The following is a 15,787-nucleotide window of genomic DNA, read 5'->3' as shown; positions in this document are numbered from 1 at the left end:
GTGCCTCGTGGGCGTTGTGTCAAATTCATCCTGCAGAACGACAAAAGCTTGGCTCTATTAATATTAGCCATCCGTAATACTGCGAGTCTGCGACGAATTGATAGTGCAGGCTAAATGTTCTTCTGGTGGAACTCCACATCTGCAAAAGTCCAAACCAAAACTGCGACAGGCCCGCAACAAATGGGCATCTGAGATTCTGAGCCGGTAATTATGGAGAAAGCGGTTCATACCACGCGTTATTTCCGTACCCTGGCAACGATCATACCGTACCAGATTTCTAGCATTACATACTGTATTTCGTATGTCCCCGCATTCCGCAAGCAGTCTGTGCCAAATGAAGTGAGCTACCAACTTGGTGATCTGGGAACTGGGAGGCTGAATGGCTGATATCTGAACCCTTCTCTCGGAGACATCGCTTGCATTTCATGCAGGAGGCTTTCAATTCCACCTCAATGGACGTTTAATACGGAGTACGCTTCTGAATACGGGACACACGGCAAATGCCGTGCATAGCGCCGATCCACAACCCAACTAATACCCAATACGGTAAGCCGGACCGCAGTAGTCTATCGCAGTTGAGGATCGTGCAACGTTGATCCCAACGCTGGATCGTTGGTCGCCGGTCGGAGGCGCTCGACTTTTGGCGCTTGGTGTCGTCCTGGTTTCCTCTGTGCTTCCTGTTTCGGGGACCACCGTTTGATGGTAGGGCGGGGACGATGAGGCGGCAGTCGGCGATAATCCTGCAGTGCACAGTACATACGACAACACTTGTCTGTACACAGTATTTCATAGGACGGAGATGCACCTAGCCGGATATAGTGGCGGTTTAAGTTTAAACTTATTACTTACCTGACTAACTACTAACTAAGTTAACAGTCTAACTTAACTTAGTTAACTAACTTACTACTTGGTATCCCGATATGCAGCACTGGTCACCCGTAGGCCCGCGCAGTTGACTCACAATACTTAGCGCAACCCAGGAGTCGATACCCGGATCTGTATCGACTGCCCCCCCGCAGAACGGCCCGGTTTAACCTAACCTTGTCTCCTTCACAGTTCGCAACAATTGCCCCTTTGAATGGCTTTCATTTTCTCATTTTCTTTGCTCAAGTCCTGCTCGAATAACTCTGTCTTCTTTTGCACTTACCTTCGCCATTGTTCATTCAAGGGCGACTGACGTGGTTTCTTTGTCTTCCAGGAACCCTGGACTTACCAGCTTCAATGGCTGTTCTGGCCACACCAACGACCATGTCGCGTTAGGAATTGCCTCGCCTGGATGATCTTGCACATCCAGACACTCATGAAGTGATTCGACAGGTTAATACACCTACGGCCCTTTGAGAGAATATATCAGACGCTATCGTTCCTCTCGTGGAAGGACAGGAATCCAGGATATCTCATCCCTTCCGTGCATTCACCCTCCACGAACGGACTCGAACTCGCGATCGCATACCCACGAGTATGGCCGAAGTCCAGGCGCATGTCCCTTCGCAGATGGAGGGCTTCGAGCCCATGTCCTCGAGACCCAACGCACCAAATCCCCGGTTAAGAAAGCGGACGAAGACAGGTTGCCTGACATGTCGGAAACGTCGAATCAAATGCGGCGAAGAGAAGCCGGTGTGCGGAAACTGCATCAAGTCGAAACGGCATTGCGAAGGCTACAACCAGCGAGTGATATTCAAGCCTCCGATAGACAACTGGCCTAGTAATACTGGAATCCATACGCTTCAATACCACACCGGTGGCATGCCAGGAAGTGCTCTGCGCGAGTATAGACCGGAACCTTCGCAGGTCCAGGGACATTCGCAACAGTCCCCCATAGCGACCCCTCTGCAAAGCGCCCCAGCCGGTTATGGGGGTTACGGATTCACTCAAGACCTCTCTATGAATCATGCCCAGTCAAACCCCGCGCCGCCTACCGTACAACCCTTCTCTGCGAGTTTCGCGCCTGTTTCCTCGTCACATCAGCAGCCGTTTCATGGCATCTTCATAAATGCACCAGGTCCACCTCCCTCAGGTCTAACCACCGTATTTCCTTTCCCTGCTCAATATCAAGCACCTCCGAGTACCCAATCCAGCGATCAGCAGCATGTGGCGAAATTCGGTCAGAACAATAACTTCACCCCGCCCCAACTCTCATCGTCTTGGACGGCACCTCCACAGACCCCTGGGATGGATGGTATCCAAGGGTATCAAAATCAATTTGTTATCCAGCCGCAGGACTCCCATCCAGGGCCATCAACTACTGTGGATATAAAACCTGAGTTTGCGTCTGCGCCTAACCCGCCTTACCTCAGCCAACCATCGTTCACGGCATCCCAACCATCTCAAGTCCGAGACCAGACTTCATCATACCCATCCACTCATCCTCAATCCTCTGCGCAGCCATCGTTGCCAACCGCATCCGGCCACGGGCTCGAACATGACTCCTTCAACGCGATCCATGCTTGGCAGTCAAGCCAACAAACAAGGCTCATCCCCCCTTCTCATTCCGACGATATCTCTCCTCCTATTAATGATGGCTCCTTCCAGAATCTCCCGCCGGCGCCGCAAACTACCGGAGATTCCGGGCCCAGTGTTGACGGATCCATTCAGACGTCCGCTACAACCCCCATGACCTCGGAAAGCCAGAAATCCTACAACATACCATTCTCTTCCGGCGCCACAGACGTTCATCCGGCCTCAGCTGTATGGTTCCCGAGAACTACCGCTCAGGACATCCTTGAAGCCGGGGCCGTCGAATCTCACGACGATGACTTCTTCGATGTCGAGCCAGAGGACGACCAAGCGTTTGCCCTGGAACTTGCGTCCAACCAAAACCACGACTTTAACTCGCTTATAGCGCTGCACAAGCAAAGCATATCCGATTTCTCGACGCGGGGATACGATGCATTCCTCACGCCGGATCTCCTCGACATCTATCATCCGGAGTATGCTGCGAATCCGCTCAAGAATGAAGCGACTCGTCGCATCTTTGCCCATTTCATACACGCGACCGGCCCCAGTCTGAGCATTTATGAACGAAACCCTGGAAATGCAAGTGGCCTGTTTTCAGAAGTCCACATACCCCGAAGCCAGCAGAACCTGTGGACGTATACATTACCGGTCCTTGCTATTAATGACCAGGCGCTGCTTCAAGTCATGCTTGCGCTTGGTAGCTTGCATATCGCAAAGTTGCAGGGCGCTAGCGAAATGCCAAGTCTGAAGCATTATGGCTACGCCATAAAGCGGATCAACAAGCGTTTATCTGACGAGAGCAAGCGGCATCAAGCAACAACTCTGGCTGCGAGTCTGCTTCTTGGGTTCTATGAGGTCATGGCGGGAGAACATATGAGATGGAGCACGCATATTCAGGGCGCACAGAAGCTGATTGTAGAGATCGACTATGTGGGCATGACGAAGCAGCTCAGAAAATCTCGTGAAGCAGAGGCTTCCCAGAAACAGAACCACAAGGGAATGTCCGACTGGCATATTTCCTTGAGCCACGACGCACAGTTGTCTATGTCTACCCAGCTAATGCCGGACTTAATGGCCAATAGCAGTTTCCATAGTCAGCCTAGAAAAGATGCCCCGAATGAGGTTGACGAAGGCGTGCTCAGCACTTTAGTTGGAAGGGAGGTCCGTTTTGATGATTTTGGGCAGGTGGAGCCGGAAGGATCTTCATCTCAGGGCCGAACCAACCCAAAGAAAGGCTTTCACCTGGATCATTACGATATCTACCAAGACCTCTTTTGGTGGTACTGCCGACAGGATGCTTATCAAAGCATTATCAGCGGAGAACCGCTACTCATGTCGTACGACAAGTGGACGGACTGTCCGCCACGAGCCAAGTTGGGCAAGGCTGCTGTATACGGGACCCATGATCATTTGATCCTGCTCCTTGGGCGCATCTCCGACTTCGCGGCGCGAGATCGACCAAGGAAGACTCGCCAACTGCAAGCGTTCGGACCCCAATGGAAAACTCCCGGCCCGCCCCCTGGGATGGGCCGAGGAGGGCCTCCGAGCGGCATGGCTGGCAGGCCTGGCCAGAATCAACCAAGTGTGGACCCCAATGCTTTCCCAGCAGGACGTGATGCCTCTCTGGGTGCGGGAGCAGGGCCACAGGTGTCGCAACCGGACCGTGGTGGAGTTCCAAGAACCCAGCCAACGGGCCCGCCGCTCCCTTCGAACCCTCACGCGTCCCCTAACTTCACCAGACATCCGCAAGGTCAACCGGGCGGGCCGCCTCCAGGCACAGGGCCCCTTGGATTGGGTGGGGCACCAAATGGGCCTCCTCCAGGCGCGAGGCCTCCTGGATTGGGTGGACCACCAAATGGGCCTCCTCCTGGCATGGCGCCTCCTCCATTTTTCGGCATGGCGCCAGTGACACGAGGACATATGCCTTCCGCATACAAGAACAACGATGCCCGCAAACAAGCTCGGTTCATTCCACGTCCTCCCCGTGCCGGACCTTCATCACCCTCATCACGCTCCGACGCCTCACACAGCTCTTCTACAAGCTCCAAAAAGGCCAGAGATATTGCCGACCTTCCCGCCGCGACTGCGGCTGCCCTGGAGGAATGGAACAGCATTCTGAAAGCGCTAACGGTTTTTGAGATGGAGCTGGGTCCGAATTTCCAGCCACTCTCCCCGGAATTCGCCCCTACAGTCCACACCCCTTTCGGTCCTGCAATGCAATACCGCTCCTTTGATAGGGCCGTGGTATGGGGCCTTTATCACATGTGCCATCTCATCCTCCAAAGATCACACCCTACCATGCCACCAGCGGCGATGATGGCTGCCGCAGTTTCAGGGCACCAAACTGCCCAACGTGCGCAAGAAATCGGTCGCGTTGCAGCAGGGATTATTGACAGCGCTGGAGGAATGGGCAGTACGAACTTGTCCGGCGCCCCCCACGCACCGCTCAACCCGTCCCTTGGAGCTGCCATTTATGAGATCACGGTGCCACTGTTCTTCGCTGGCATCCAATTCATGGATCCCAGTCAACGTGAATGGCTCGTCGACCGGGTTCTCATGATCCACAGGCGAACGGGATTTCAAAGTGCGGGAGCCATTGCGATGGGATGCGAGAGTGCGTGGGAAAATGCAGCGCTCAGAGGTGGTCCTCCTTACACACGGCGGGATACTCGCGGATTCAATGTTGTGCCTCGGGCTTCGCTTGTTCCTCACAAGAAGAGCAGGGAGGCGCCTCAGCAGAGTTCATCTTCAGCGGGAGGACAAAGCCACATACCGCATTTCGGACGCGCTATTGGAAACGAGATCCCAATGGGCTCGCAATCGGGCGCTCCAAACGCCCCCAGCAATCCAACGCAGCCTCTAGAAGATGAGATTGATCCATTGGAGAAACTCAAGTTGGATAGAAAATCCGCTCTCTCCAACCCGACTGCTCGGATTCATTACGCGATGGGAGTGCTTAGTATGGAGGACGATTACCAGGCGGATGAGGACGAGAACGACAATGAAGAGGTTAATCACACCAACGGTCAACACCCGGGCCAGTTGGGGGTTCAGGAACCGGAGTGGTCAATGGGCTCTGGAACAGGCATTCTGCACGGTTACCAGGGGTTTCCAGACCAACGTTGATATGATTGGATTCGTTATGTCTGAGGAATATGTGTTTGAAATATATCCCTGGGAATGAATGGGCGTGCAAAGATCACAATCCGGCATGAATGTAGCATTTTAGCGAAAGCGTCTCCTGTTTCAAGCAATCCGAAATCTGCAATTATAACACCACTTGAAGCTCCTAATTCCATTACCAGTGTATTCTGACTAGTGTTCCTCACATGGAACCGTGGGGTATCCCTAGGACCACACGCAATGCCGTGCTCCCAGATGTAAATGCGTGGCAAGGTATATGTACAGCGCCCGAGAGAGGGGGGGTGTGAAGGAGAAACTTAATGTTTAGGTTGAGAAACGTTGGGGGGATTCAGACGAGACAGTTTGTTGAGGGGTTTGTTGAGGGGATGCGGGCGAGAGAGTTTGGGGTGCGGGCGAGAGAGGTTGGGACGCGGGCGCGGCATCCGGTTTTGATCCCTCCATCTCCTGCACTTGCGAGCCTTCCACCTCCTGCAGCGGCACAGTTGCGGTCTTTTTCTCCGTGTCGGAGCCAGGAGAGTAATACCCGAAGGCGGCGGGCTTTGGTTCAGCAGGAGGCGCCTCCGGGTTGGCTGGACTCTCCAATTCGACGACTGCCCCCGCCTTTTTCTTTCCACGCCTGCGCCATATCAGAAACAGCGCGCCAAGCACAACGAATATCACGGCAAGACCCACGCCAACCCCGATACCAGCTGCTGCGCCTGCTGACAAAGATGAACTCTCGGAGGCGGGCTCGGCGGCCGGCTCGGCGGCCGGCTCGGCGGCCGGCTCGGTTGAAGTTGATTCGGGCGATGGAGAGGTAGTGGTTGGTATGGCACTTGTGGATGCAGGAGAAGAGGATGCGGTTTTCGAGCCCTATATTCCTGGTCAAACCTGATCCAAAAGATCATCACGATGGTGAGACTTACCCCTACGACTGTTGTCGAATATATGCCATCATTGACAGTGGTGTAGCTCGATATCAGCCATCGCTGCGCTGGTCTCGGTACCGATTCGTCTAGGTCGCTGGACATAAAAAGCGCACTTCCGGGATGCACATCCACGTTGTAATCGCTCCCATTCTTCGCATTTATGATCTTGTACGATCCAATGACGTCGCCCCATGGGATGAACTCCCATTTTTGCTCATCCACATTCGCCGACTCAGCCATACATGGTCGTGATTTGCTTTTATCTTCCTCATTTGGATTAAAGCATACCGACAGTTGTCGGCGGGTAGTGGTTTTGCCGTTGCGGATCTGATATCGATTCGGAATATTGTCGATAGGTTGAAACTGCCACAAGTGCGGGTTGCTGCTGTCTCCTAGCACTTTCCATTGGAAAACTCGAAGGCCGCCCTCGTCTAATATCTGCAAGGACGACTTGAACTGTTCGGTCGGGTCATCGTCGACACGAGTTTCCGTGAGATGATACCAAGTATTACTGTCGAAGGTCTGAGACCCGTCGGACGTACTCATAGCTCCTAAGTAAGGCGAACGGGATCGATTATGTTTTCACTCAATTCAGTCGTACAGTGAAAGACGATGGGACGGTGGGAACTGTTGCTGCTCGATGCATATTTTGATGAGGAAGAAAGAATATAGGGGCGCAAAGTCACACGGTAGAGGTGCAAAGTTACACGGCTGAGTTTCCACTCTCCAGAGTCTCACCGTTGCTGTTGATCATATCCGTCATCGAACAGTTACCGATGCACGAAGTCAGCGTTTAGGGGGCTGTGGAGAAGGATTCGGCCCCTAGATCAGTTCCAGGAGGGGGGGCCGGGAGGTCTCCATGGTAGAATGTACTACGTACGCAGCACCGTCAATGCCCCTAGCTGGGCGGCTTGGCCCCACCCTCGGGTCATCTCTGCACTGTATTCCGTACGGCGTATCCGTACACGCTACACAGTACACAGTTGACACATATAAAGTTGCCCCACCATAATTGAATCTCGTAAGGCGCGGATTCAACACTGACCCTCGGATACGGGATGGGCCACGGCCCAGGGCTGAACTCTGAAGATTGAAGAACATGCACATGGTGAGGTGCCACCTGCTCACATACACACATGTGGCATAAGTTCGACCTCTGCTAAAATCAGACTTGTTGCGCAGCCCATGATATAATAACACCATACATATTAAATTCGGGCATCGAAAATCAAAATGCAATCATCAGTACGGTAATACTCTTACTTATAGTGAAAAAATGGTAATGCTTCGAAGACGAAACAAGTGCAATAATCCAGGTTCGCCTGGAACAGTGTTGATGTTGGACGGTGGTGTTACCACTTAACAGTGATCAGCAATTGAGCGAATCTATTACTATTGTTAACTTAAGCGCTGACCGTTGGTCTCATTGACTTACTGTACATGTAGTATGTTCCCACTTTCTAGGCTATCACGATTCACTTGATTGGATCTCAATGGCTGCATTCCGCCCCGGTAATCGAAGATCATCGAAGGATCATCGAAGGATCATCATCCCAATTTCCGTTAAGTCGTCCGGTGAAATATCGTGGCACCTCACGTGATTAGCGAGGAGATATATGCGCTAATGGCACCTGTAGTTGGACGAACGCTGACTTAGTATTGCGATTAATTTATGCCTTAATCGCTGCCCTAATTGCTGCCTTAATCGCTGCTTCTGCCTTACATAACACGCAGGCAGGGTGACGAGGACATGAGGCGATAATCACCGCGGAGGCTGCCTAAACTGCTGCCTTAATGCCTGCTGACCCTGACCTCACTCTCCTCACTGAGCAATAGCTCCAGACCATCGATGAGCTATTATCCGACCTTCCACTACAGCTCCAGATGAGCTGTTGCCATCAATGTCTTTACAAGCTAGCGAATGCAATAACCGCCACTTGTGATATGTCTCTATCCACAAGCCACGCTATCGTGAGCTTCACCCGCCTCTTCGAATAGACATGGCCTTCCACGCTGCCGCAGTCAGTTATCCAACCGCCATGCAGGAGCTCTCCGAGACGAGTCTTCCAATATTCAATGTCGAACGGGTATCGTTGCAGTTTGATGTCTCATCCGACTTTGTCGCCGCACAGGTGGCCGACAATGTCCTCATTCTTGCCCTGTCTTCTGGTAGGATATTGCGGATAGACCTCGATAGCCCCGAGGACATTGACGGTAGGTGCAAACACTTGGACTGCGGAAGGGCCTAGGATTGACTGTCTTCCAGATATTGATCTTCCCAAGAAGGCTTCCGAAATTGGCGTCATCCGTCTCATGTTCCTGGATCCGACCGCATCCCACTTGATCATCACTACCTCCCTCAGCGAGAACTTCTATCTACATTCACAATCCCGGCAGCCGAAAGTGCTCTCCCGGCTGAAGGGAGTCCCAATAGAATGTGTTGCGTGGAGTCCCTCGAACCCAACCGCGTCGACCAGGGAAATATTGATTGGATCAGGAGATGGAAATGTGTATGAAGTATACATCGAGCCATCCCAGGAGTTCTATCGCAGGGAAGAGAAGTATCTCAAACAGGTCTATAAATGCCCCGACGGCCCTGTAACGGGCCTTTTCACCGAAATGGTACCAGGCAGGGCGGACACAAGGAGAGTCCTTGTCGCAACTCCCAATAGACTTCTTCATTTCGTGGGAAAGGCCGGGAGGCATGGTCATGAAGGAAGCGGATCCATCTTCTCCAAGCTATTCGATAGCGAACACCCCGCCGTGTCCGAAGCAGCCCAAGCGAGCTCAACAGCACCGTCTTCCTTGACAGTATCGCCACAACCCCAGGAGATGTATTTATCAATAACAGAAGGCTACGAAAGATTATACGCCTGGCTTTCCTCGCAGGGTATCTTGCACGGCAAGCTCTCCGCTTCAGATGACATCGGGAGTCTTGGCAATAAAGTGTTCGCGGAGTCAAAACTACTTGCAAGAAACCAGATTCCTCTGCCAGGTACGAGTGGCCGCAGAAAGAACAATTACCCGACTATTTCATCGACGATGCTCAGCCAGTGGCACATCCTTCAACTCGTGGAGGGGCGAATTGTTGCGATTAACCAGCTCGACCACTCGGTTGTCTACGACCAACCGGTTCTGGAGCAAGATGAGAAGGCACTGGGTCTCGTTGCTGATCTCACCAAGAACACGTTCTGGTTGTTCACTGAGCAAACTATATTCGAAATCGTTGCGAATGACGAAGGCCGCGATATTTGGAAAATCCTCCTCAAACAACAGCAATTCGAGGCCGCATCGCAACATGCAAAGAGTGCCACCGAAAAGGACGCAGTGGCGACCGCATCGGGAGATTATCTTGTACAGAAAGGCCAATATCTGGAAGCAGCCACCGTCTACGGGAGAAGTTCGAAACCCTTCGAACAAGTCGCATTGACTTTCATAGACAATGGCGAGCAAGACGCGCTCCGCGCATACCTGACCACGAAGCTTTCCATGATGAAGCGAACGTCGACCATGCAGCGAATCATGCTGGCGACTTGGCTCATCGAGATTTATATGGCAAAGTTGAATACCCTAGATGATGCCATCACTTCGAAAGCCGAACTCACCGAGGGTATGAACACTGCAGATAGCAAAGATCAGCTTGCCGTCATCCGCCGTGAGTTTCAAGACTTTGTGTTACGGCACAAGGCAGATTTAGATCCGAAGACCACGTATGATATCATCAGCAGCCATGGCAGGGAGGAGGAACTCCTGCACTTTGCTACGGTTGTGAATGACTACAACTATGTGCTCTCTTACTGGGTTCAAAGGGAAAGATGGGCTGAAAGTCTCGCTGTCCTAAGAAAGCAAACCGAACCGGAGATCTTCTATAAGTACAGCACTGTGCTCATGGCGAATGTGCCAGTGGAGACGGTTGATATCCTGATGCGACAATCCAATCTCGAGGCAAGGCGGCTCATTCCTGCGCTGCTGAACTACAACAAACTTGCCGATGTCCCGTTAAGCCAGAATCAGGCGATCCGCTACCTCTCCTATGAGATCAACCAACGTCAATCCATTGACGCCGCGATCCACAATACTCTCATATCCATCTACGCTGCTCATCCTTCGAAAGATGAGTCCGCCCTTTTGACATACCTTGAAGCACAATCGTATGCGCAGGAACAAAACTACGACGCGGACTTTGCTCTGCGGCTTTGTATTCAGCACAAACGAGTGCATTCATGTGTACACATCTACAACTCAATGGGCCAGTATGTCCAAGCGGTCGATTTAGCACTCAAGCATGACGCCATCGAGCTAGCGAGCTCCATTGCAGATAAACCCATCAACAACCCGGGCCTTCGCCGCAAACTCTGGCTCGCCGTCGCCAAGAAGGTAATCTCCGAGTCGAGCGGCGTCAAGACCGCGATCGAGTTCCTGAAGCGCTGCGAGCTGCTGCGGATTGAAGACCTTATTCCGTTGTTTCCTGACTTTGTCGTCATCGACGACTTCAAGGAAGAGATCTGTGTAGCTCTGGAAGAATATTCCCGGCATATCGACGAGCTCAAGAAAGAGATGGACGAAAGCGCCGTGACTGCTCAGCACATCAAGACCGACATCAAGGCACTCGACCAACGATATGCAATCGTTGAACCCGGGGAGCGATGCTATATCTGCAGGCTGCCGTTGCTATCCAGGCAGTTCTTCGTTTTCGCGTGCCAGCATGCGTTCCACGGAGATTGTCTAGGGAATATGGTAGTCGAACAGGCAGGCATTGGTCGCAGTCGCCGTATCCGAGAACTACAGGTGGAAGTGAGTAAAGGGACGAGTCTAGGCGCGAGCCGGGAGAAGCTGATCAAAGAACTCGACGCGCTTGTCGCGAGTGCTTGGTGAGTCACACCGATCAGTTGCATTTAACGGACTGGTACTGATTTGTCGCAGTGTTTTGTGCAGTGAAATGGCCGTCAAGCGCATTGACGAGCCATTTGTGCTTCCTACCGACGACCATAGCGAATGGGCTCTGTAATATTCAGTAAACGATGTTTGATACCTTCGAACAATACCGTTTTATGGAATCTAGTACCTCGAATGGATTCGCCACTCGACCTTTGAGCTGCCCGACTTGGTACAGTGCGTCAGCTGGGCGCAACACATCGGCAATGAGGATGGTTTCAAGTCCACACAAACACCAAAGCATGAGACCTACTGTTACTTCATCCAACAGCCACCATGGCACTGCGATGCAGATCTCACGACTGGCCCATCTGTACAATACCGAACTCAGTCTTCTGCGCTTCATCTACCGACCACCCCTTCGTCAGGAAACGGGAGATGCGTTACGAGTGAACTACGGGCCTCGGGTCGCTACCAGGAATAAAGGGGCGATCTTAATCCATGGCATTCTGATCGATCCTCGAAGCACGGTCACCATGTTGTGCGATCACGCCGATAGGGATTAGCGAGGGAAGATTCAGCTCAGCCTTGAACCGCTGATTGATTTGGAACGTCCAGGGTGATCGGCAGCGCAGCCGGCGTTACATGAACTGGAGCTCGCACATATCTCCTGTCCGATCTCTCACGCACAAGATCCGATCCGTCTGAACGACTTGTATGTAACATGGTTCTGCGGAACCATTGTGGAACAATGAAATGACAAGGAGACCCCCTGAAGCGCTTCACGATATTCAGTGGAGGTCATCGGGTGATATTGATACCAACCGAAACTATTGGCATTCTCATCTGGCTCGGACCGAGCGTACATATATCATACATTTGAAAACCTTGCAATTTTGTGCAGAAGAACGTCGAACGCAATCGTTTGAAAATGAAACGGAATGACCGCATGGAAACGCGAGTGGACTCCCCCATCATTTCTCGTGCAGCATTAACTAGATTGTCCATAATGAGCGACCCCATAATCCATATACCTCACTTGCGGATATTTCCAAATATCAAACCGTAAAAAGAGCGCATATATATCAATTGCATATTCCATATTTCGCCACGAGAGAATATTGTCAGCAGAATTTTTTTGGGGGATTCCGGGAACCAGCTGTTCGTGAAGGGTTCGCTCCGAATGGGGACAACGAAGAGCACGGGGGAGGTGACAAATCTCAGTCTCGGCAGACCGGAAGTAAGGATAGCGTGATTCTTCCGTTTTCCATCTTTTGGGTTATGAGCATGTCCTGTATCACGATTGCAATCTCAACTTCGGCGGCTCGGATGAAATGAATTCCAATCGAGAGGTGGTCCGGTGGCGATGAACCATGGCCTCGGGACTCGCGTAGCCGAATTCGTCGATGTACACATAAATCGACTGATTAGGCCCGTTTCTTGACGACCATGGTGCTTTTCCGTGATAGCATAAGCATTAGAACCCGTTCAGGCCATTTGCATCGCCGTGAATCCCGAAGAAATGGAACCTTTTTCATGTGGGTTAGAATCATTCAAGAAGAGGCAGAACAAGCCACGGATGCTCAGATCAGTGTTGAGCGGGAAAATATAACGTACCAGTCTTCCACATTCAAGGCAATAGGCACAATCGGGCCACCCCGACTACTGTTACTCCAGGTATCCTCATTCCCCGATCCCTGGTTCATCGCATCGACGTGGGTGTTCCAACTCTGCGGATCGTTCTGGTGCGGCGTCATCCCGGGGTTCATCTGCATGTCATTCTGCATCTGCTGCTGAGTGGGCATCTGGCTGCCGCCAGGTTGCATTTGAATATGCTGCGGGATGGACTGCTGGCGGGACAGCTGCGGATCGACGATCGACTGTGTGGCCGGCGAGATCTGCGGGAACGAGACGGTGTCGGCGGGGAAGAGCTGGTCGGGCTGGAAGTTCTGCCAGACGTCGTGCGAGATGTTCGGCGAGTTGCGCGTGACGAGGAAGAGGTCGGGTGGGGTCCCCGGGTATGAGAAGCTGGGGTTGAAAGGAGTGGTAGGACGCGTATCGCCACGAGAGTTCGTCGGTCCGCCCATGAACGCATCAGTGTTCTGTCGTGGCAGATGGGGCGAAGCGGATGTGATGGTTGGCATCGTTTGCTGGGAAGCACCGGACTGCGCTTGCTGCGGTGCTGCCTGCGGTTGCTCTTCTTGTGGCGCTGGGACACCGGATGGAGTCTGTGGGCGCGAGCGCTCGTAAGAAACTTGCGGGGCAGGCGGACCATTGAAACCCACATCCATGTCATGAAATTTCCGCTTCGACGTCGAAGGATCTTCCTTCATCTTCGGTTGCTTTTTGTGTCGTTTGCCAGCCGCCTTTTGGAGACGTTCCTCGAGGAGTTTGTTCCCAAGGATGGATTCGAAGAGAGTATGTACCATCTTCGCTACAAGCCAGACCTTGGAAACCTCCTTGAGGGCGTTCATACAAACTTGAAGTCTTTGCTCAGTAGCAGAAACGACCGACTTGTTTGATGATCTCATTTGGTAGACGTGCATAATCAAAGCAGAGAACAGACTATAGACACTATCAAGGAGTCAGAAAAGATTGGCAGGTATGGTATCGGTCATACTCACATGAACGCAGGGGTATATCTCAATTCGTCATGGGCTTGCAAGCTTTCAATGATCGAGGTGATCATTCCCGCCGCTTCGTACGCAATGTTCCTCGATGGATATGCTCTCTCTTCCAGGAAACCGTTCTGCGGGCCCGGTTTGGGAGATCCGGCAGGAGGCATATGTGCTCTGTGTAGCAGGCAGAGCGTCGTACTAGACCGAAACATTAGTGCTGATATCTAGAAAGGATGGAAGAGTCCCATACTAATAATTGGCGTGCAACAAGCCAGCCCAGAAGTGGTGCCGCGGCCGCTCCCAGTACACTTCTTTGGGGCAGTGCTGGAGCCAGTCGGCAAGAGCCATATCGCTGTGCGTAAGATCGATGGCGTTCGTCCGTCTGTACTTCGACGCAACAGAGTACTGCTGAGAAAGGACAAGACCCATAATCTCACAAAGTTTGACGTAATGAATGAAAAACTGGACATGAACTGGATCAGGTGCGAATTCGGAGGGTCGATCTGGCTCGTCCTCGATGAAGTCGTCTTCCGATATCATCTCGACGTCGGAGTCCTCAGGATTGATGGCAACTGGCCTTCCCAGCGCAACGGCAACCGACCGATCACGAGCGAACAGGGTCCACCAAATTCGTTTCCATAGCCGCTTGTCGGATCGAGTGAGTTGTGTTCCTTCGACGCTAAAGCTGGGTGAGAATCGTCCTTCGCAAAGAGGGGGCGTGGTCATACCTTCGGTGCATCCCCGACCCTTGTGCAACGACAATTGCGACCCGGCTCCAGTAGAAGACATTTTTCGTCACATCTACTACCAGTCAGATTCACACCCAAAATCAGAGTACGCAGCCCACTCACCTTCAGGGCCTTCCCAATACCATCCCATGAGGATGACGGCTTGAACAATAGTGACTCTGTCATCCTCGTAGTTCGCGTCGTACAGGGCTTTTGCTCGCTTGTAGAATGTCATTGCCGCTGGAGTGGTTGAGCCACTGGAGTCCATCAATTGCGAATTTGTGCAAACGCGGGATCCAGCCAGGAGGATAGCTTGCAATAGGAGTAATGATGGCGGGTTTTTGGGATCTCGATATTGTCGCATGAACCTGTTCCGGTTGATCACTGGCACCACTGGCGCCACCCATTTGAAGTATGCTTCAACTAGTTCGTCGCATAGCGCCCTAGGTGGCAGGAGAAAGGCCCCCCGTTGGTGCAATATCTCGACTTCCATGTTATCCAAGTCGCTGACTCGGGCTTTCGCGCCTCGCACGTTGTCGGGGAGCGGATAATGAACGACATCGGTAGAGCCGTATCGATCGTGCACTAGTAAGGTCAAATTCGACGATTCTCCCAGATATGCGACCCTGCCTGCTTCTTTGATCGGTGCTCGTGCGAATTTCGGTTTCATGAATTGGACGTAGGTCCCATTGTGTGTGGCAAGTTGGGCGGCGTAGGCATCGTCCACCTTGGTCGATGGGGTCCCATCCAAGGTGTTGTAGCCCGCTTTGTCGCGATGCGCGAGTGATCCAGGTGATTCTGAGGCTTGTGGGGATCGTTCGTCGGTTTGGTCGCTGTCCCTGTTTCTGTCAGCATCCACCGCTACCCGATTTCCGGGTTGGTGTACCTGTCGCCATCTCTTTTCGACGGAGGTTTCTTTCGTTTCGGAGTCGGTATTCGACATTCGATGCCAAAGGCGGTGCAGTTTGTGCATGGAACTCCGAGGCTGGCGGCATCGCATCGCACCTGAATCGACGGTCAGGATCCGGCAGGTCGTCATTTGGGAACGTATCAGGTT

General features: G+C 52.4%; 5 protein-coding genes across 5 annotated transcripts; 2 read left to right on the top strand and 3 right to left on the bottom strand.

Moving 5' to 3' along the window:
- Positions 1-1,548: 1,548 nt before the first annotated feature.
- On the top strand, positions 1,549-5,118 carry P152DRAFT_381794 (uncharacterized protein; the record flags this gene model as incomplete). Its single annotated transcript, XM_033675741.1, has 4 exons — positions 1,549-1,741; positions 2,339-3,494; positions 3,561-4,069; positions 4,418-5,118. Coding segments are annotated over 4 exons (2,559 nt in total), but the record flags the coding sequence as incomplete, so codon positions are not given.
- A 625-nt stretch (positions 5,119-5,743) lies between these two features.
- Positions 5,744-7,193, bottom strand: P152DRAFT_37664 (uncharacterized protein). The gene is made up of 2 exons (XM_033675635.1): positions 6,507-7,193; positions 5,744-6,453 (listed from the first exon to the last, which is right to left on the bottom strand). The coding sequence occupies exons 1-2, from the start codon at positions 7,053-7,055 to the stop codon at positions 5,905-5,907; spliced, it is 1,098 nt and encodes a 365-aa protein (XP_033533551.1). The 5' UTR covers positions 7,056-7,193; the 3' UTR covers positions 5,744-5,904.
- P152DRAFT_37655 (uncharacterized protein) lies at positions 7,194-7,857 on the bottom strand. The gene has a single exon (XM_033675632.1). The coding sequence runs from the start codon at positions 7,710-7,712 to the stop codon at positions 7,332-7,334; it is 381 nt and encodes a 126-aa protein (XP_033533550.1). The 5' UTR covers positions 7,713-7,857; the 3' UTR covers positions 7,194-7,331.
- A 431-nt stretch (positions 7,858-8,288) lies between these two features.
- Positions 8,289-11,851, top strand: P152DRAFT_37613 (uncharacterized protein). Its single transcript, XM_033675618.1, has 3 exons — positions 8,289-8,723; positions 8,776-11,380; positions 11,433-11,851. The coding sequence occupies exons 1-3, from the start codon at positions 8,510-8,512 to the stop codon at positions 11,515-11,517; spliced, it is 2,904 nt and encodes a 967-aa protein (XP_033533549.1). The 5' UTR covers positions 8,289-8,509; the 3' UTR covers positions 11,518-11,851.
- A 1,067-nt stretch (positions 11,852-12,918) lies between these two features.
- On the bottom strand, positions 12,919-15,673 carry P152DRAFT_488164 (uncharacterized protein; the record flags this gene model as incomplete). The annotated part of the gene is made up of 5 exons (XM_033682112.1): positions 12,919-13,958; positions 14,009-14,200; positions 14,253-14,681; positions 14,731-14,806; positions 14,854-15,673. 5 exons carry the CDS (start codon positions 15,671-15,673, stop codon positions 12,968-12,970), a joined length of 2,508 nt encoding a protein of 835 aa, XP_033533548.1. The 3' UTR covers positions 12,919-12,967.
- Positions 15,674-15,787: the final 114 nt, after the last annotated feature.

The sequence above is a fragment of the Eremomyces bilateralis genome (genome assembly GCF_010015585.1).
Source record: "Eremomyces bilateralis CBS 781.70 unplaced genomic scaffold P152scaffold_11, whole genome shotgun sequence".
Lineage (NCBI taxonomy): Eukaryota > Fungi > Ascomycota > Dothideomycetes > Eremomycetales > Eremomycetaceae > Eremomyces > Eremomyces bilateralis.
Note: the sequence above shows the minus strand (reverse complement) of the source record. Positions and strands in the feature narration are given on the sequence as shown.